Source organism: Saccopteryx leptura, chromosome X (assembly GCF_036850995.1).
Source record: "Saccopteryx leptura isolate mSacLep1 chromosome X, mSacLep1_pri_phased_curated, whole genome shotgun sequence".
In the NCBI taxonomy this organism is placed as follows: Eukaryota; Metazoa; Chordata; class Mammalia; order Chiroptera; family Emballonuridae; genus Saccopteryx; species Saccopteryx leptura.
The window spans coordinates 43610321-43631419 of NC_089516.1; the positions used below are offsets into that span (position 1 = coordinate 43610321).

General features: G+C 53.3%; 1 protein-coding gene across 7 annotated transcripts; it reads right to left on the minus strand.

Moving 5' to 3' along the window:
• Window positions 1-133: 133 nt before the first annotated feature.
• CCDC120 (coiled-coil domain containing 120) lies at window positions 134-16557 on the minus strand. Of its 7 annotated transcripts, XM_066356266.1 has the most exons (11): window positions 16319-16557; window positions 10663-10825; window positions 7390-7489; window positions 7142-7232; window positions 6864-6997; window positions 6041-6181; window positions 5369-5645; window positions 4952-5014; window positions 4542-4716; window positions 4312-4410; window positions 134-2646 (listed from the first exon to the last, which is right to left on the minus strand). In XM_066356266.1, exons 4-11 carry the CDS (start codon window positions 7188-7190, stop codon window positions 1704-1706), a joined length of 1881 nt encoding a protein of 626 aa, XP_066212363.1. In that variant the 5' UTR covers window positions 7191-7232; window positions 7390-7489; window positions 10663-10825; window positions 16319-16557; the 3' UTR covers window positions 134-1703. The 7 variants fall into 7 exon arrangements, with proteins under 7 accessions (XP_066212363.1, XP_066212365.1, XP_066212361.1 ...); XM_066356268.1 differs by lacking the exon at window positions 10663-10825 and having other exon boundaries at window positions 16319-16345; XM_066356264.1 differs by lacking the exons at window positions 10663-10825; window positions 16319-16557 and adding an exon at window positions 9956-10062.
• Between the last annotated feature and the right edge of the window lie 4542 nt (window positions 16558-21099).

The following is a 21099-nucleotide window of genomic DNA, read 5'->3' on the forward strand; positions in this document are numbered from 1 at the left end:
AGCAGATAACATTATCACAGGCTGTTTCCACTGTGTTATATTTTTCATAACATGGTGTTCTAAAAACATACTGTCTGGTTTTAACTATTGGTATAGGCCCCAAGGCAAGGCAGGGAAAAGAGCAACACATCAGTTGGTTTACACATTTATTCTAGAAATCCCCGTCCAGTGTGGATATTGTATTGGGTTCAGATTCGTTGGTACAAAAAGAAAAGTTTAACACCAGGTAAAGGGGGTGTGGGGACCCCCAGCTCCAGAAAGACAGGTATAGAAAACACAGCTTGTGTACATTTGTTTAAAAAGTGGTGGGTGGAAGATGTGATGCGGCCTGTGGCTAGGTATCATCACCTGAGGGTTTTACTGGAGGGCAGGTTCCACCACAGCAGCATCCCAGGACACGCCCCCTGGCTGTCCTTGGGCCCTCCTGTGGGGCCTCCAGAGTGGGGGTGGTCAGGGTGGAGGCTGGGCCATCTCACCCTGGGGGCAGAGGAAGCTGGCAGGCAGGCAGAGGGACTGGGGCTCCTTCTGGCACCCCTGGGGTGGGAAAGTGAACTCAAGCCCTGACCCAGATTTTAGTCCTTCCAAATGTGTACAGAGAGCTCACCTCCCCAAGAACCAGCCTGGTGGGTGGGAAGGGATGCCAGGGAGTTCTGTTCACACCAGAACCCCCATGAGCCCCAAACAGTGCCCTGTGACTCTGGTCCATTTCGTGGAGGGGGTTCCTGAATGGAATAGGCTGGGCATGGGACAGGAATGAACCCAACCAGATAAGATCACAGTTTCCCTTTTATAAAACATCTAGTATTGGGTAAAGACAGTGAAAACCTAAATCACAACTGTAAACAGAAATGGAGGAGGGAGCTTGGAGCCCCCATTACATCATCCCCCCGCTTTTAAGCTGACTGGGGGCCCGCAGTTCCCAGCACAATATGAGAGGAGAAGCAGGGTGTCAGATACCTTCATGGACCCACGGAGCCGGAGGCCTTGGAAGATCAGGTTGGCACCCTCCCCCCAGGACCAAGAGCAACCACACCCCAGGCCTCAGCGAGGTCAGCCGTGTGCTCCCCAGTCTGAAGTCATGCCCCGGCCAACAAGGGGCATATCAGAAGGGGTCAAACCAATGTCCCCGGGGTTTGAGAATCAGAACTGGAGGACTGCTCCCCCTCTAGCGTCAGGTCACTTAACCGAGCGCTCAGCTCCGGGGGGTACAGGAAGTCCGCGTAGTATCTTTAGAAGGGGTAGCAGGAATCCGGAAGACAGGATGGGGAGAGAGAGAAGAGAGGAGACGACGTACAAGACACAGAAAGAGAGGAAAAGAGGCTCGTTAAAGAGGCAGAGGGCAGCACAGGACAGCACCTTGAGTCTCACAAGTGTGGGGTGTGGTGAAAAGAGGAAGAGAAAGGCGAGGGCACAGGACGTCCCTTCCTCCCAGCACCCTGGTTCCAAGGTCCATTTTTAGCTGACATGCACTGGTTGTTAAATATTAAAATTCTTCTACAGCTTGGTAAAGAACTGCTGCTACCAGGGCCCAAGGTACCCCTCCAAGACTCCAAGACCCCACGGACTAATATATGTCAGGCAGGGCCTGGTGACCCTGTGCCAAGGCTGCAGCTAGCTCTCGTGGTCCAAGTCATTAGTTTTCACGACCCCCTGGTCCCTTAGCCTGGAGACCTTTGCCATCTACCTCAAGAGACCCCTGCCCATCAGTAAAAGCACCCCCCATACCTGCCGGAGACAGGGGGCGCCGTGAAACTCCTCGAGTGTGGGAGGGGTGCCTGGCTGGGGGCCCCATACAGGGCCTGGCCCACTTCATAGCAGCGGGCATGGAGGAAGGGTGGGTGTTGCGGGCCCACGTGGGAGAGTGCAGGCCGGCGCTGGGGCCCCGCGGCCAGTCCCGAGTTCCGGATGTACCAGTCCCGTAACCCCTCCAAGGCAAGGTTCTTGTGGCCACTGCGCTCGCCAGCCGGAGGGATACGGGTGGCTGGAGGCATCCATAGCAGAGGGTTTGGGTGCACCTCTAGCCCCTCTGCTGCCTCCAGAGGCAGGCCACAGGGCTTGCTGCGGGCGGCACGGGTGTGGGGGTCCTTGCTGCGGAGGAGGGGGCTGCTGCCATCAGCTGCATACACAGGTGGCGGACCTGGGAACATGGTGAGGAGCCCATCCCGGCGGGAGAAGGGTCCTGGGACCTCAGCTGCGGGCAGCAGCTCCCCCCAGCCTGGCCCACCCATACCACGGGGTAGGGGTAGGCCCCGGTCCAGGGTATAGTCCAAGAGGAAGTCTCCACACAGAGGTGGGAGCCGGGGGGCCCCGCGGGACGCAGGGGCAGCTGAGCTTGGCCTGGCAGCCCGGGGAGGGTCTGGGGGGCCGGCTGTGCGGGAGGAGAAGGCGGGGGCTGGCTGGGGGCGCTCATACAGCACCTCACTGCTTTTGCAGACTGGGGGCCCAGTGGCAGGGGGAGCCAGAGGTGCAGGGGGGGAGCCAGCTGTCCCCCCAGCTGCCCGGTCCACTAGCAAGGCCTCAGAGCTGTTGCTACGGCGGGTGCGAGCGGCGAAGAGCGAGGCGCGGTCTGAGGCCGGGTCTGCACGGGGAAAGCCCATTTGGGAGTCCTGGCTGCCGGACCACTGGCGAGAATGGAGGCCTTCAGGTCTAGGAGGGTGGAGGTGGGGATGATGGGAGGAAGGTCAGAAATATCAGGCAGATGAGCTGAGTGCCCTTGGTATACCTCTCTCTGAGCCTTCACTTCCCCATCCCCCAAATGGACCCAGAACCCACTGCTAAGGCACTTCTTATTGCCCCCTGCCTCCTCCACAATAGGGTTCTAACCCTTTGGCCTCAAATTCAAGGCCTTTCCCGAATTCTCTGTCTCCCCATGTGTGTGAACCAACCAAAACTGTCATCTCAATAGCCACCATCACAGAATGCAAGTACCGTAAGGACCAGGACTTTGTTTTGTTCATGGCCTGAGAAGAGCAGGCACTCAGTATTTAAGCAGTAAAGTACAGTGGTTAAATGACAGACTCTAGAGTCAAACTTGTCTGGGTTCAAATACCAGGTGTTCAGTTTACTAACAAGTCATTTAACCTCCTCTGCCTCAATTTCCTCATCTATGATATGGAAATAACAATAGCACGTCCTCACAGGGATCTTGTGATGATTGAGTTGATACCATGTAAAAGCACTGGTCCCTAGTAGATACTCAGTACATGTTAACCAGAACTTATGTCCCTGGCATCTTTCAAAGGGAGATATTATTATGCCCATTTCACAAATGAGGAGACCAAAATTCAGAGAAGGGGAATAAGTCGTCCAAAATGTACAGAAAAGCCCACACTCAATCACTGGGGCTATTGCCTCAAATCCCCACCCTGTTCTCTACCAAGCAACTCCTCTTCACCTTTTAAAGCCCAGCCTCACGTGTCCCCACAACCTGGGGTAATGCTCTCCCGGTTAGAACTAATGATTACCTCCTGAGTCCTCAAGCCGCTCCCCTAGGCCTTCCCTCTAGGCCTTCCCTCCCGGGGGCACCCTGAGCCTTTCCTGTCTTATTCCTTTTCCCCGCAGGCGCATTACCTTCACCCTTCTCTCTCCTAAGCTCCAAGGGCCCCTTCTTTTGCCTCTGTAACTTGTTTCCTGAGCCCATTTCTTCTACAGCTCACTCTACATGTGACTTTTTCTTTTTCTTTCTTTCTTTCTTTTTTTTTTTTTTTTTTTTTTTTTTTTTTTTTTTTTGAAAGAGGCAGGGAGAGCGAGACAGGATCATCCAGCTGCTCCTGTGTGCGCCCTGACCGGGAAATTGAACCGGCAACTCTGCTCCGGGATGACACTCCAACCAACCAAGCTATCCAGCCAGGGCTTTTTTTTATAGAGAGAGAGGGAGAGAGAGGGGAGGGGGAAGGGAAGCATTCATTTGTTGTTCCACTCAGTCGTGCATTCACTGGCTGCTGCCTCTGGGTGCCCTGACCAAGTATTGAACCCGCAACCTTGTCATTTCGGGACCAGGCTTTTAACTGACTGAGCTAACCGGCCAAGGCCTTCTGTGACTTTCTATGTTTTCTTTAATTTTTTTTAATTTATTGATTTTTAGAGAGAGGAGAGAGAGCAAGAAGGGGTGAAGGAGGAGCAGAAAGCATCTACTCATAGTAGTTGCTTCTCAAATGTGCCTTGACCTGGCAAGCCCAGAGTTTTGAACCGGTGACCTCAGCATTCCAGGTCAACGCTTTACCCACTGTACCACCACAGGTCAGGCCCTCTGTGACTTTCTAAATAAACTGTCTCTTATAGTTTGAAACCCCCTCCCCCAAATCCCCTTACTTGCAGAGCTGAGGGCCAGCGCCCCGGGTAAGGACAGGGGTGGCAGGCACACTTCGCCCCTCAAAACTGGAAGCACTCCTGGGCAGTGAGCGTGTGGGGCTAGAGAGACAGACAGCCCCAAGGAGGGGTCCACATTAGAGACCGTCCCCACCAGCAGGCCCTCCTGCCAGCCCAGGCTCAGGACCCTACTCCTGGCTTGTAGGGAGAGGAGGGAAGGGGCTCGTCCTCACCTGGTGGGGCTGGCCACAGAGTTCCGTCGGCTCTTCAGGTCCCCATAAAGATCTGACGGTGGGGGTTTCCATGGGGCTCGCCGCTCAGGGCTGCCCCCAGATACTGCCCGCAGTTGGTCCCAGGCCTTGGGTGGTGAGGGGCGCTCAGTCAGAGGGAAGCAGCCACGAGATTCCTCTGGGTGGAAGGGAGGAAGTGGGGAAGAATTCAATGTGAGGGGAGCAGAGAGGTTGTGAGCAAAGCAAATGGCAGGGGCTCAGGAGGCGGGCAGGGACAGAGGGCAAGGCAGGGCTGAGCAGACTGGAAGTAAAGAGGGGAGCGCCGCTGGAGGATGGGGCGTGGCTACGGAGAAGCCGGAGGGGGCGGGGCTGAGCACCAAAGGGCTGGCGGCTTGGGGAAAAGGGGTCCTCACCGTTATCATGGCTGGCCCCAGACTCGGAAAGGGAGCTGCTCTCTGAGTGCAGAACTACATCCTCTACAGGGAAGAAGGGAGAGACCCCAGTCTATCAGTGCCAGGCCTGCAGCTATCTCCTTATACCACTGACCAGTCTCCACCACACCTGGACCCTCCCCAAGAATCTACCTTGACTCGAATTCCCAGACCACCAGACACTTGGCTCCAAATTTTCCCGGAGCCTATGGGTCAGTTCCCAATGGCCTCACCCTTGCCCGAACCCAGTTTATCACCACTCCTCTTACTGTTCAGGTCCCTTGGGTTCTGCCTGCCGCCTGCTTCTCCCTGGCTGTTCCCCCACCCCACCTCTACTCCGTTCCTTAGCCAATGCCCACGTTCCTGCTGTCACTGCTGAAGTGATGGGGCCTGGCTCACCTTGGCTAAGCTGAGCGAGGCGCGTGCCCAGGCAGACGCCCTGGGTGGTGATAACTGCCCCTGTAGACAGTGGGAGCACCTGAAGGCCAAGGCGGACTCGGATGTCCCGGAGCTGCTCCTCCAGCTCATGCAGTCTCCGCAGAGCATCCGCCTGGACCTGGCGCCGGCGTCTGCGCTGCTCAGCGCTCAGCTCAGGGGCCAAGGCCAGGCGGCGGGCAGCTGCTGCAATCTGCTGTTGCACCGACACCTCGCGTTCCAGAGCCTCAAGAGCCAGCTCCTGTGAGGCCCACCGACAGGATGGGATTGAAACGAATGTTGGAAAACGCCAAGCACAGGGACCAGACAGTGGCAGAGCTCATGGACAGGGGAGGCAGGGCCTGTTCTTCCTGGGGTGGAGCTTATTCCATCTAGGAGGGTACGGCCTGTCTTGATTAGGCTCTAGGTCTATTCATCTTCCAGAGGGTGAGGCTTTACCTGATAGTTAGGGACCAGCATCTTCTCTCAGACCAGGAACCCACCTCCTTCAGGCAGGTCCGTTTTCATCTTGGCGTTTCCTTCCCCTGGAGGCAACCCCTCTCTCTGCCCAGCTCCCTCTAGAGTCCTCCTCTTCTGTATCTGGCCCACCCGTCCTGCTCAGTATTGCATGCCTGTCCTCCCTGACCATCTGCTCACCTCAGCAGGGCACAAGGAGTGGTGTGCTGGGTTGAGGGCCGGTGGAGGGTAGGCTCGGGCTGCAGGGGGCCGCCGGCGGACCAACTGGGGCCGTTCACCAGGCTCCAGCGGGCACTCGGGGGGCAGTTGGCCAGTTAGCTCCTGGGGGGGGGGAGGTGCCGGCAGGAGTCAGAGACTATCAAGGGTTAGTTGAGGGGATGGGGAAAAGCAGTAATGACTCCAGAAGCTATAGAAGTCCTACTAGGAGCTCAGTCCTGCTTGGTATTGCAGGCCTGTTCATTCTCTTCCTCCTCCCAATTATCTACTAGGAGTGCGCTGCCTGGACCTCAGCCCCTTGGTGGCCCAAATCCCAGGCACTGAGCATGGGAGGTGGGGAGACTTGCTCTGAAATCCAGAATTTCTGAATTTTTATGAAGATGACAGTCTATATACTGCATGTTATAAAACATTCCTTCAGGGCCTGTGCCGTATGTTCTGAACTGCATTATTTTTGTCAAACTCTGCGGACATTCACACCAAGAGGGGTAAATCAACAGTATAAATCGCCCCAGGTCAGTTCAGGCCAGGTTTTACTGCCAAATTTTGGAAATAACAATTGCTTCGTGAAATTTTTTGGACTTCAAATTGTTGATGGTAGGGGGTTGGGGCAGGCCTCCATTGCCATAATTTATTAATTCTAAGATATCTAAGCTGAGCTGAGGAGCCAGATGGTGACAGAGAATTTGCAGCTCAGACAAGTGGCTCAGCAATGGCACCCCAGCCTGCCTACCCAGGTGCCCCAGCTCCTCACCCCCGTCCCACGCGCTTAGGGTCAGGCCCTCACCGCCTCTTGGAGGCACACTTTGCGTAGCTCCTGAAGTTTCAGGCTCAGGGCCTCCTGCAGAGCCCGTTGCCGGTCGAGCAGTCCCCTCAGACGCTCTGACTTCACCTGGGGGGCAGCCTCTCCGAACAGGGCAGCTGGACACAGAGGGAGCAAAGATCAGCGGGGCAGCCAGGGCATCCTGCATCCTGTGCAGCCAGGGACCAACCCTCCCCCTGTAGGCAGGCAGGTGGTGACTCAGAGCAGGGGAGGAGGCAGCAGGAAGGGAACCAGACACTGACCTGAGGCATTGAAAGTGGGAGAGCTAATCAGCTGACCTTTGACTTCCATCCCGGTACCGTCCAGAGGCCGTGGCTTATGGTGGGACAAGGCCTGGCGGTGATGCATGGGAGCCATTACGGAAGCACATGTGTGGTCCCCCAACCCCACCCCACCCAGCTCCCCACACCCCGGGACGAAGGGGTACCTTGACCCCACCCACTTGCTTGACTTGCCCTCTCAGAATCTGTATCAATGTCTGGCCTGGTACCTTGGTCCCCTTCCCATTGAGTGGGAGCACAGCAAGTGGTGAGCTGGACGGACTTATAATGCCTCCTCAGAGGCCCATGGGCCACAGCCTGGAGTCTCACCTGGGGAGGGAGAATTAATGTCACAGATTCAACCAACTATAACAGTGGGGCATTTATTAAGCACCTGGGTGCCTGGAATCTTATATGGCACCTTTAATCTTTACAACCACCTTGTGATGGCAGTTCTCTGATTATCGTTACCCCTAGATGATGAGAGTAAGACACAGAGAGCTGAAATAACTTGCCCCAAGCCCGCCCCTTTGGTCCAACACTCTCCATCACTAGAGGTGCTCCAACCCCACCAATTCCTCATAAGCTCACAGTCCATCTGACCTCAGGGTCTTTGCCCAGCTGTGGCTGCTGTCTGAAGTGCTCTTTTCACCCCTCACTAGGTGAGACCTTGGGACTTAAACGTCGCCTCACAACTGCTGTCCAACAAGACTACCTTCCTCATACATTCACGAGGACAGGACACGTCTCTCCTTTTTTCATCAGAGTCTCTGGCACTTAGAACAATTCTGTGTGCAAAGCGAGTGCTCAGTGAATGTCTGCTGTGTGAGGGAAAGAATGACAAAGCAGCTGATGCAGGGGTCAAGCCCTAGTGTGTTGCTACTTGTCCCAACTCTATCCTGCAGCTATAGCGTAGCCAGGAGAGTGTCCACTTGGCTCCAGAACCCCTCCAGCTGCTCTGCTCAACCCAGCCTGTCCCGCACCACCCAGCACAGGGAAGTCCCCTTGCTGAAACTGTGATCAGTAAAGTCCACAACTGCAGGTAACAAGCCAACTGCCTCCTGCCTCTTTCTCTTCCCCAAGCGGCCCTGGCTGACCATGCAGGCAGCTTTGGCTGGCTGCCCGATCTATCCTCATCCCGTCCTCTGGAGTTTGCTCTCTCCCTCCCACATCCTGCACAGTCCCCAGCTGGGCAGCCAGGTGACATCACCTGCCAATACTTGACCTGACCTCAGTGGTAGGCGGCTGGGAGGGCCTCATGAGGCCACAGAGGTCCCATCGCCACCTATCTCAAACTTCCAAGCTTGTTAGGACATGCTGGGTGGGTGTGGAGAAAACCCAAACTGAGGTGGTGTGGGTTCGAGCCCCTTCCCCATCTGTCCATTGGGAGATGTGGCCAAGTTACTAATATGGCGCCGCCAGTTCCTTGGCAGTCCTCCTACCTGCCCCTTAGGGTCTGTACTCCTCCCATGGTTCCCTGTCCTCAACAGCAGGGGCAGGGATCAGTACCGAAAGCCCTTCTGCTTACCCAGGCAGCGGCGTGTGCTGTGCAGAGGTGCTCACGTGCCCGTCCTCCGAGGTCTGGCACTGCCCAGCACAGTGGGGTTTCCTTAAGGTCCCAGCTCAGCCTCCTCTGCCCTTTGCTTCTAGGGGGTCCTTCTCCCCCTGCCTCCGTTTGGGTTTAAGGAACTCTCTCAGAGCTCCCTAAACCTTCCTCTACTCCAACAGGAGCCTCTACTCCTCCCCAGTGGGCCCGGTCACCAGGACTGGTCCTACATTTGATACTAAGCTGCCTCGAGCCTTCCTTCCCTGGGAACTCATGGCATCTTAGAAGTCAACAAGGGGTCCAGAAAGGAACCCTGACTCCGCCCTGTCAGCCTGACCTTGGGAACATAGCTAGGGCCTGAGTCATGGGGTCACTGGGCAGGCTAGACACAGGTCCACGCCCCACACCCCCACACCTGGTTCCCGAACCATTGCCTCTGCATGCTGGCCCTTGGGGCCTGGGGCTGCCAGGTGCCCGCCCAGAGACAATGAGAAGGGGATCCCAGCAGTCCCTTCCCTAATCCCCTCCCAGGCCAGCCCCTGGGTTTCCCCACGGGTGGCCCTGTGCTGTGCTGTCCCAGGATGGGCTGCACAGGAGAGCTGCAGAGAGCGCTCCCACACCCAGAGGCGGGCCCAGCAGGTTTTTCAGGTCTGCCCTTCTGACACCACAACCAAGAAATTCCTGGCTATAATGACTGTTTACAACCAAGACACCTCACCTGGGTAGCACCCCAACACCTTCGCTGGTACCCCCATTTCCACATCCTGCCACCATAGAAAACACAAATTCCCAGTGTCTAGACTGTTCCCACTGCCCTAAGAGCCCCCCGCCCCACTTTAGGTGGACAGACGGTGGGGAGTGCAGGCAGGCAGGCTCTCGGTCACCTAATCTGGGCTTTCCTGAGAGCCTGGGCCCCAGGTCAAGGAAGGTGGAGGCTACTCCCACAGGGAAGAAAGGGGGAAGAGGAAGTGGGGGGAGTGGAGAAGGGAGATTCTGGCTTCTCTCCTCCCTGATCCCTTCCCTTCCTCCATTTCCGGCAAGGGATCAGCTTCATGCCAAGAAAGGAAGTTGGACATTTTGGGCTTCACCCATCTCCTCGGGCGCTCCTTCCTTGCTGTCCTCTTGCACAGACCTGGCTCTTTCCCTCAGGTACACTAGTACACCCCACACGCTCCTCTCCCCAACCTGTGGGCCCATGTTCCCAGGTGCTCACCAATACCAGATAGGTACTGTGGGGTGGCCTCAGGTACCTGAAAAAAATAGTAGTCTCCACCAGGCCTGGCTCCAGCTGGTAGTGGCAGTGAGCAGAGAGTGTGAGGCAGACGCCTAGGCCACCTCCCACTAGGCAATGGCCCAGCCTACCTGGCCAGGGACTGGGCCAGCCCACACCTTTTAACCCTTGCCTGCCCTGCCTGCCACCCAGGCTCAGGCCACCTTTAGAGGCAGTCTCAGGGTTAGGTAGCCTCAGGGTGTCCAGTGTGGCCAAGAAGAGAGTCTGGACCGCCCCCCTCACCCCACACACCCAGCAGAGAACTGCGGAAGAAGGGCTATGAGTGATGGAAGTGGCGGCTGCCTCTGGCGCTGCCCAAGTGCCCAGATCAGACCCTGCCCAGCCCAGGGTCTACCTGGGAGCTGGGGGATGAAAGTCTGGGGAGGGGCTAAGTACCCTGGAGGCCTGGTGTAAGTTAGTGTGGCTGTATATCTCTTATCAGTCTGCGACACATTCCTGAGGTCCCTATCCTTTGTCCCCAGGGCAAGGCAGAGGTGTGAGAAGGTCTTAGAGTAATTCCTACCCTCACTGAGGTAATAGTTTTCCAACTGGGGACAGAGGTCAACTTTTCTAAGGAGAGACCAGGTCTCAAAACCCAACCACCTTCTTTCTGCAGCTCCCGGAGAAGTCATCTCAGCAAATGGACCAAACATGCTTGTGGGTTAATCCCTCTCGGTCCCTACAAACCTGCGTGGATGGCACAGACCAAGCTCCTCATAGTCAGTCTGTCGATGTGGAAGCCGGGGCTCGGAGAGGTGAAAAGGCCTGGTTCTGATCACCGAGGCATAGAGCAGGCTAAATCAGATCTTGGGGGGCTGGGCCCTGGGTTGGATGCTGACAGAGGCTACTCCTGCAAGGGAGGAGGAGTGGGAAAGGGGACTCAAGCTGCTTCACGTCCATACTGGGCTCCCCACTCCCATTCTTCCCCCTTGGGCATTTCTTGCCAAGAGTCAAGGAAATTGAGGGCTCGAGTCCCTACAATATACTGTTTCCCGCACACCAGCACCTGGGCTCTGGGTCTGTACCAGCACACAACACACATTCTGCGCTCCACTCGGAGCCATCTGCGTCGTGACCTCAGGGCCCAAGCTCAGCCCAGGCCCCTGCAGCAGTCCACACTGCGACGTGAAAGGTCAGAGTGAGGCCAATTCCCCGCCTGCTTGGCAAGTAGGCCAAGCCTGGAGAGAAGCTCCCTCTGAATCAGCGACACTCCATAGACATGCCTCCTGCCACCCTGCCCACCTTTCTTCCTGGGTATGAGATTTCCTGCAGGGAACACAAAAGTCCCTTTCATCACCCCCTTCTTCCCCCACCCCGCGCCCCACACTGCCTAGGGCTGGTGGAGGCAGCAGACAGAAGATGGGCAGCTGGGTGTTGGTGGGGAATGTCCTCTCAGCCATGGCCTCTCCCACCTCTTGTGGGACACCAAGGATATTAAGAAGAGGGATGTTTACAGAATCATACATGAGAGGGACAAGGGTATCTAGCTGGCAATGCAGATTGAGTCTGAAGGCTTAGGTATGCTTATTTGAAAAATGACTAACTGGGCCCTGGCCAGTTGGCTCAGCGGTAGAGCGTCAGCCTGGCGTGCAGGGGACCCGGGTTCGATTCCCAGCCAGGGCACATAGGAGAAGCGCCCATTTGCTTCTCCACCCCCCTCCCCTCCTTCCTCTCTGTCTCTCTCTTCCCCTCCCGCAGCCGAGGCTCCATTGGAGCAAGGATGGCCCGGGCGCTGGGGATGGCTCCTTGGCCTCTGCCCCAGGCGCTAGAGTGGCTCTGGTCGGGCAGAGTGACGCCCCGGAAGGGCAAAGCATCGCCCCCTGGTGGGAAGAGCATCGCCCCTGGTGGGCGTGCAGGGTGGATCCTGGTCTGGCACATGCGGGAGTCTGTCTGACTGTCTCTCTCCGTTTCCAGCTTCAGAAAAATACAAAAAAAAAAAAAGAAAGAAAAATGACTAACTGATGCTTACAGAGCCAAGAGAGGCCAAAGCCACTTTAGAAGGCATTTCACAGTGCAAGGTTACTCACACCATGTCATTACTGTCAGTAACAACAATAATAACCGCATGCAGAGGTGGGCTGGTACAGGAGTACAGAGGAGAGAGAAGGTCACTCGGCCTCTTGGGCCAGGCAGAGTCACACAGACACATCATCTCCCTAGTCCACAACTTTTAACAGCCTGGAAGCGGGCCAACCTGGAAGCCCCACTGCAGCTGGGACTTGAGCCTCAGGTGGCCTCATGGAGGGGTAGCTAGTGGTGGGTCCAGGGTTGAACCCAGCTCGCCACTAATTGGCTGTGTGACTGCTTGAACAAGTCCCTTAACTTCTCTGGCCTCAGTATTCTCATCTATAAAATCGGGGTGATTATGACCATATGTACCTCACAGGGTTGTTGTGAGCATGACATGAGTTAACACACATAAAGCATTTAAAGCTTACTTATGGTAGTGCCTGGCCTGAGCTAAGTGCTCAATATGTACTGGCTGTCACGATTACAAGTATTCTTCCCAACCCAAAGTCAGGAATCAAAATATGTATATGTGTATACATATGAGACAGAGCTGGTATCCTTCAATCTCACCTGATAAATTTGAAACAGCTGTTTTCTGTTTTTCCTCAAATAACTTGTGCGAACTCTCACTACCAAAATTAGGAACTAAATATATTCAGGTGAATTTCTGAGACCGAGCTGGTATCCCTCAGCCTCAAAACCCTTGCTACACAAACCTGGAACCCTCCCTACTTGCCGAACCAGACATATTTGAAACAGCTGCTTTTCCCTCATTATCCAACCTCTCCTTACTCAACATCAAAAACACAGGAACCAGTCCTGGCCAAGTTGCTAAGTGAATAGAGCATGGAACCAGCGTATAGACATCCTGGGTTCAATTCCCGGTCAGGTCACACAAGAGAAGTGACCACCTGCTTCTCTCTCCATCTCTCGCCTCCTTTTCTCCTCCCTCCCCTCCCTAAGCCAGTGGCTAGACTGGTTTGAGCATCAGCCCTGAGCTGAGGACTGCTCGGTTGATTTGAGCATCACTGACCCCATGCGGGGTTTGCCGGGTAGATCCCAGTCAGGGTGCATGCAGGAATTTGTCTCACTATCTCCCTTCCTCTTAAAAAAACAAAACAAAAACAAAAACAGACCAGGCGGTGACGCAGTGAACAGAGCATTGGACTAGGACGCAGAGGACCCTGGTTCAAAACTCCGAGGTCACCCGGCTAGAGCACAGGCTCATCTGGTTTGAGCAAAGCTCACCAGCTTGAGCCCAAGGTCTCTGGTTTGAGCAAGGGGTCACTCGGTCTGTTGTAGCCCCACAGTCAAGGCACATATGAGAAAGCAATCAATGAACAATTAAGGTGCTGCAACAAAGAATTGATGCTTCCCATCTCTCTCCCTTCCTGTCTGTCTGTCCCTGTCTGTCCCTCTCTCTGACTCTCTCTGTCACACACACACACAAACAAAAACAATACAGAAACCAAATATATTTACATAACACAGTACCCTTACTATCTCAATTCTTGCCACTGGAGCTCAAGAAAATGAAAATATTTAAATAGGTTTTTGAGTTAAGAGTCATTATCCTTATTACTTGTCCTCTTCCTACTCACTATGTAAAATGCACAAACATTTGTTTTTTAACAGTCAGTTTATCAACATACCACCGATCCATGTGACAGAGAGGAAAAACAAAAGAGCTGGCATAAAAAAAAGAAAGAAAAAAATATATATATAAAATGCAAAACCTAAATACCTTTAGATAACTTAGGGTCTTTTACTGTCTGAATTAACTGAACTCTTCCTCTCAGATCTCAGGAACCAAATAGATTTAGGACAGTGAGGGATACATGTGTTGTTATTAATAGGTTAGGATAAATATTTTAGGTAAATGAGATGGGTATGGTATCTCATTCCTCAAAGTCTTACTACTGTCTATAAAAAAATGCAAGAACAAAACATAATTGAGCCTGATCTGTGGTGGCACAGTGGATAGGGCTTTGACCTGGAATGCTGAGGGTCACTGGTTCAAAACCCTGGGCTTGCCCGATCGAGGCACATATGAGAAGCAACTACTATGAGTTAATGCTTCCCACTCCGTCCCCCTTTCTCTCTCTCTCTCCTCTCTCTAAAAATCAATAGGTAAAATCTAAAAAAAAATTTAAACCATAATTGAATAACACATCACCTCCCCACTATCCAAACTCGCCGATTATCCTCAGAAGCAAGGAGACTCAGACAACAGGGAAACGCTGTTGTTGTGGTTGTTATTGCTACTACTGGAGGGGCTTGATTCTAACACCCAGTGACTGATGCCCCCCAGAACTGCCCCACACAAGTTGGATGGACTTAGCACCAACATTTTTACACTTGCTGCTGAGGGAAGGGAGGTAAGCCCCTGCCCCACCCCATCCTTACCAAGCCCTAAAGTCTCTGGCCTAGAATGGGCTGTTTCCAGACCAGGAAAGCAGGGATCATGAATACGGGGTCAAGACCAAAAGATGGGGATGACATGACCTAGAAAAGTCACATATACCCTTGAGGCTCCCACCCCCACATATTTGCTCAGTCCTCACCCAGGGGGCAGCTCCCAACCTAGCAAGGCTGGAAATCTGAACCAGACCTCCCAGACTCCCAGAGAGTCACTGAATAATTTAGGGTATTCTTCCACTGTTGGGGAGGCTGGGAAGCACAGGAACAGTTCTATGCCCTCCTAGGGCAGGGTGATAAATGCGAACTCTGTCAGATCACTGAGTGGGGGTGGGAGAAATTACATATAAAAACCACTTCAGCCACAAGAGGCCCACAGAGCTGCTTTTTCTTGCTCGTGCTAAGAGAAGCATTTGGGATGAACTTCAGAAACAATAGAAACAGTGGAACCTCCAAGTTCAGAACAGGGTACAATGGGACCCCTGTCTTTCTGGCTCCGAGATGGAAAGTGGATGTTAGGAAGGAGGAAGATTTAAACACGATGGTAGTGGGGCATGATAAGGGGTAGAACAGGGGCCTGGGGTTGGGACAGGACAGGAAGGAATACAGGGGACAGAAAAAAATCAGAGTCATTGTAGGATGCAGGTTAGGCTGGACAGAGGAGCCAGGACACTGGTCAGGAGATGTGATGAAGTGAGGTTCAGAACAAGGGTTAGAGGTACAAGAAGGGGGCAGCAGGGGATAAAAGAGCAGAGCAGAGGTCAGGGTCAGTATAGAACAGTAATCAGAAGACAAGATTGACAGGCCAAGACAGTGGTCAAAGGAAAAGACAGGGCAAAGGGCAGGTGCTAGATGGAGGTAAGGAGCAGGAAAAGGGGCAGAATGAGGATAGGAATGAGGACAGTGATGGGACAAGAGAAGACAGGGGGAGCCTGACCAGGCGGTGGGGCAGTGGATAGAGTGTCGGACTGGGGCGTGGAGGACCCAGGTCCAAGACCCCTAGGTCGCCAGCTTGAGCGCGGGCTCATCTGGTTTGAGCAAAGCTCACCAGTTTGGACCCAAGGGCGCTGGCTCCAGCAAGGGGTTACTCGGTCTGCTGAAGGCCCACGGTCAAGGCACATATGAGAAAGCAATCAATGAACAACTAAGGTGTCGCAACTAAAAACTAATGATTGATGCTTCTCATCTCTCTCTGTTCCTGTCTGGCTGTCCCTATCTATCCCTCTCTCTGACTCTCTGACTCTCTGTCTCTAAAAAAAAAAAAGAAGAAGAAGAAGAAGATGGGGGGGGACAGCACAGGGTTGGGGGCAAGGATAGGGAATGAGACAGAAGGCTAGTAGTCTACAGGTGGTTAGCCAGGATGGAGAGCAGGAGTCAAGAGAGGTACCAGGGGAACGGTACAGGTGGGGGAAAAGTACAGAAGTCAGAGGTCGGGAATCTGGACAGACATGGATCAGACTGGGGACAGGGGGACAGGATCCGGCTAGAAGGGGTTCAGAAACTTGGTGCGAGTTTGGAAACAGGTCAAGCAGCAGGACAGAAACTGGGGTGATCAAGACAAGGATGATGAGCTTCAGAGATGGAACAGGGTCAAACAAGGACCTGGGGTCAGGCCAAGATCCTGAGAGCAGAACTGTACGGGGCATGGGGTCAGGACTAAGTTTAGGGGGACAAAACAGGGGCTGAGGGTGACGCCGGGCCAGAATATGGCTAGGTCAGGGGTCAGCCCGGAGGGCTTGTGGTCAAGACCGACCCGGCTTGGAGATTAAATAAAGGTGGAGTCAGGTTCGCCAGGGGTCGAGAGGAAGACCAGGCGTCAGAGGTCGGCGTGCGCGCGCAGGTACCGAGCCCCTCGGAGTCCAGGCCCTCACCCCGCCCAGTCTCCTCCCTTCCTCCCCGGGCGGGTGTTACTCACCCAGTGTCCTCGCCCCGCGGCATGGCGGGGTCGCTGCGGGCCGGGAAAGACGATGGGGCGCCCCTTCCTCGCCGCCCCCCTCCTGCCCCTGGGCTGGTGCCCGCTCCCCTTCTGTGCCCTGCGGTGGGCCGCGTTCGGTCACGCCACTGGGAGCCGTGGGGGCCAGATGGGGGGTGCGGGGAGGGTCAGACAGCAGCGCCGACTCCGCCGCGGGCGGAGGATCCCGGCCCCCGCACGGCAACTCGGACCCGCCTGCTCCCAGCGGCACCGCCGGTGCTGAGCTCCAGCCTGCGGTGGGGGCTCGGGGGGGCTGACAGGGGGCGGGGCGCGAGACCACAGCAGCGGCGGCGACCAAGTGCGCAGGCGCCAGTTTGGGTCTTCGAACCCGAAGAGCGCCAGGAGCGAACAAGCTGCGAGCGCGTGCGCAAACGGTTTCTCGAGGGCGGCTGAGCTTTCTTCTCTCTAGCCACGCCTTCTCAGTGATCAGAGTGGCGCCCCTCATTCCGTCACCCCCTAACGGAACACCAAGCAGTAGTTCAAACTGCCTTCATTCAGCCATCACCACTACTCGAAACTCCCCAACTGCACCCCATAGCACCCTTCATCATCATTGTATCCCAAACTACTATCCATTGATCCCCCAAATCTGTACAAACTACCCTCCACTACACCCAGATTGTTCCCCGAAATTATCTGCAACCGTTAACCTCCAAAAGACACTTTCAAATCACCCTTTATCTTCCCCCAATATGCACCTCATACGCCCTCCTTTGACTCCAAACCACTCTTCATATACCCTGCTAAGCATATCCTATCAATCCCCAAATGGCTCTTCAAGAGCCCTCAACACCACCTCAGACATACTCAGCTACCTTTGGTGTGACCCCCATCTGCACCCAAAAAAATTTCAAGTCACAGGTTCTACCTCCAAACTATGTTCCATGAACCCCCTACCAAACTTTTCATTGACTAACCCTATACCCTGCAAAACCACCTTCCAATAGCCCCTATCACTATCCCATATACTCCCAACTACCCTATCACTATGCCATATACTCCCAACTACCCTATCACTATGCCATGTACTCCCAACTACCCTATCACTATGCCATGTACTCCCAACTACTCTATCACTATGCCATGTACTCCCAACTACCCTATCACTATGCCATGTACTACCAACTACCCTATCACTATGCCATGTACTCCCAACTACCCTATCACTATGCCATGTACTCCCAACTACCCTATCACTATGCCATGTACTCCCAACTACCCTATCACTATCCCATGTACTCCCAACTACCCTATCACTATCCCATGTACTCCCAACTACCCTATCACTATGCCATATACTCCCAACTACCCTATCACTATGCCATATACTCCCAACTACCCTATCACTATGCCATGTACTCCCAACTACTCTATCACTATGCCATGTACTCCCAACTACCCTATCACTATGCCATATACTCCCAACTACCCTATCACTATGCCATATACTCCCAACTACTCTATCAATATGCCATATACTCCCAACTACTCAATACTGTAGCCCCTATCACTATGCCATATACTCCCTACTACCCTATCACTATGCCATATACTCCCAACTACTCTATCACTATGCCATATACTCCCAACTACCCTATCACTATGCCATATACTCCCAACTACCCTATCACTATGCCATATACTCCCAACTACCCTATCACTATGCCATGTACTCCCAACTACCCTATCACTATCCCATGTACTCCCAACTACCCTATCACTATGCCATATACTCCCAACTACCCTATCACTATGCCATATACTCCCAACTACTCTATCACTATGCCATATACTCCCAACTACTCAATACTATAGCCCCTATCACTATGCCATATACTCCCAACTACCCTATCACTATGCCATATACTCCCAACTACTCTATCACTATGCCATATACTCCCAACTACTCAATACTGTAGCCCCTATCAGTATGCCATGTACTCCCAACTACCCTATCACTATGCCATGTACTCCCAACTACCCTATCACTATGCCATATACTCCCAACTACCCTATCACTATGCCATGTACTCCCAACTACCCTATCACTATGCCATGTACTCCCAACTACCCTATCACTATGCCATGTACTCCCAACTACCCTATCACTATGCCATGTACTCCCAACTACCCTATCACTATGCCATATACTCCCAACTACTCTATCACTATGCCATATACTCCCAACTACTCTATCACTATGCCATATACTCCCAACTACCCTATCACTATGCCATGTACTCCCAACTACCCTATCACTATGCCATATACTCCCAACTACCCTATCACTATGCCATATACTCCCAACTACCCTATCACTATGCCATGTACTCCCAACTACCCTATCACTATGCCATATACTCCCAACTACTCTATCACTATGCCATATAATCCCAACTACTCTATCACTATGCCATATACTCCCAACTACTCAATACTGTAGCCCTTATCAGTATGCCATATACTCCCAACTACCCTATCACTATGCCATGTACTCCCAACTACCCTATCACTATGCCATATACTCCCAACTACTCTATCACTATGCCATATAATCCCAACTACTCTATCACTATGCCATATACTCCCAACTACTCAATACTGTAGCCCCTATCAGTATGCCATGTACTCCCAACTACCCTATCACTATGCCATGTACTCCCAACTACCCTATCACTATGCCATATACTCCCAACTACCCTATCACTATGCCATGTACTCCCAACTACCCTATCACTATGCCATATACTCCCAACTACTCTATCACTATGCCATATACTCCCAACTACCCTATCACTATGCTATATACTCCCAACTACTCTATCACTATGCCATATACTCCCAACTACTCTATCACTATGCCATATACTCCCAACTACCCTATCACTATCCCATATACTCCCAACTACCCTATCACTATGCCATATACTCCCAACTACTCAATGTGATTCTCTAAATGCACTTCAAACTACCCTCCAACACCCTCTCCACCTCCAAACCACACCACACTGATCCAAACTCCACCCACGAAGCACTCTTCAACAGTCCCCAACTATACCTCCAAATCCACCTACCTTCTCTCTGTAGTTACTCAATTAGACCCCCAAATCATACTTCAGTGACCCAAATATATTAGAAAGTACCCCCCCAATGATGTTTTTTGTTTTGGGGTTTTTTTTTAATTGAGTGAGAGGTAGGAAAGCAGACAGACAGACTCCCGCATGCGCCCAGATGAGGATCCACCTGGCAAGCCTACTAGGGGGTGATGCTCTGCCCAACTGGGGCATTGCTGTTACTCAGCAACCATGCTATGTTAGTACCTGAGGGGAGGCCATGGAGCCATCCTCCACACAGGGGCCAACTTGCTTGAACCATTTGAGCCATGGCAGCAGGAAGGAAAGAAAGAGAGAAAGAGAAAGAAGGGGGAGGGGTGAAGAAGCAGATGGGTGCTTCTCCTGTGTGCCCTGACCAGGAATCAAACCTGGGACTTCCACATGCTGGGCCAATGCTCCACCAGTGAGCCAACTGTCCAGGACTGATCTTTTCTTAAAACAACTTAATTGAAGTATAATTTACATACATAAAAGTCATTCACTTTAAGTGTGCAATTAAATTATCATAGTAAATTTACCAAAGTGAAACAATCAACACAACCCAGTTTTGTTTTTGTTTTTTTGGTGAGGTTTTTTTGTATTTTTCTGAAGTGAGAAGCAGGGAGACAGAGAGAGACAGACTCCCGCATGCGCCCAACCAGGATTCACCCATCAAGCCCACTAGGGAACGATGCTCTGCCCATCTGGACCATTGCTCCAATGCAACTGGAGCCATTCTAGTGCCTGAGGCAGAGGCCATGGAGCCATCCTCAGTGCCCGAGCCAGCTTTGCTCCAATGAAGCCTTGGTTGTGGGAGGGGAAGAGAGAGATAGAGAGAAACGAAAGGGGGAAGGATGGAGAAGCAGATGGGTGCTTCTCCTGTGTGCCCTGGCTGGGAATCGAACCCGGGACTTGCACACACCAGGCCGAAGCTCTACCACTGAGGCAACCGGCCAGGGCCAACACAACCCAGTTTTAGATCATATTAATCATCCCGATAAGATCTCTGATGCCTGAATACAGTTAATCCCCATTCCTATCCCCAGTCCCAAGCAACCGCTACTCTACTTCTTTTTTTTTTTTTCTGAAGCTGGAAACGGAGAGAGACAGTCAGACAGACTCCCGCATGCGCCCCACCGGGATCCACCCGGCACGCCCACCAGGGGCGACGCTCTGCCCACCAGGGGGCGATGCTCTGCCCCTCCGGGGCGTCGCTCTGCCGCAACCAGAGCCACTCTAGCGCCTGGGGCGGAGGCCAAGGAGCCATCCCCAGCGCCCGAGCCATCTTTGCTCCAATGGAGCTTTGGCTGCGGGAGGGGAAGAGAGAGACAGAGAGGAAGGAGGGGGGGTGGAGAAGCAAATGGGCGCTTCTCCTATGTGCCCTGGCCGGGAATCGAACCCGGGTCCCCCGCACGCTAGGCCGATGCTCTACCGCTGAGCCAACCAGCCAGGGCTGCCTTTTTTTTTTTTTTTTTTTTTTTTTTTTTTTTTTTTAATTTATTGATTTGAGAGAGAGGAGAGAGAGAGAAAGCGAAAGGAGGATAGCAGCGGGAAACATCAACTCCTAGTAGTTGCTTCTCACGTGTGCTTTAACTGGGCAAGCCGGGTGTTTGGAACCGGCAACCTCAGCAT

Excerpts from the sequence above, each read along its gene's own strand:
- CCDC120 (XM_066356270.1), bottom strand. The coding sequence starts at position 7,190 with ATGGAAGTCAAAGGTCAGCTGATTAGCTCTCCCACTTTCAATGCCTCA. Across the intron at positions 6,182-6,863 it reads AAGTGTGCCTCCAAGAGGCG|GAGCTAACTGGCCAACTGCC; the intron begins GTGAGGGCCTGA and ends CCCCCCCCCCAG. Across the intron at positions 1,228-1,725 it reads GCGCCCCCTGTCTCCGGCAG|ATACTACGCGGACTTCCTGT; the intron begins GTATGGGGGGTG and ends CCCCTTCTAAAG.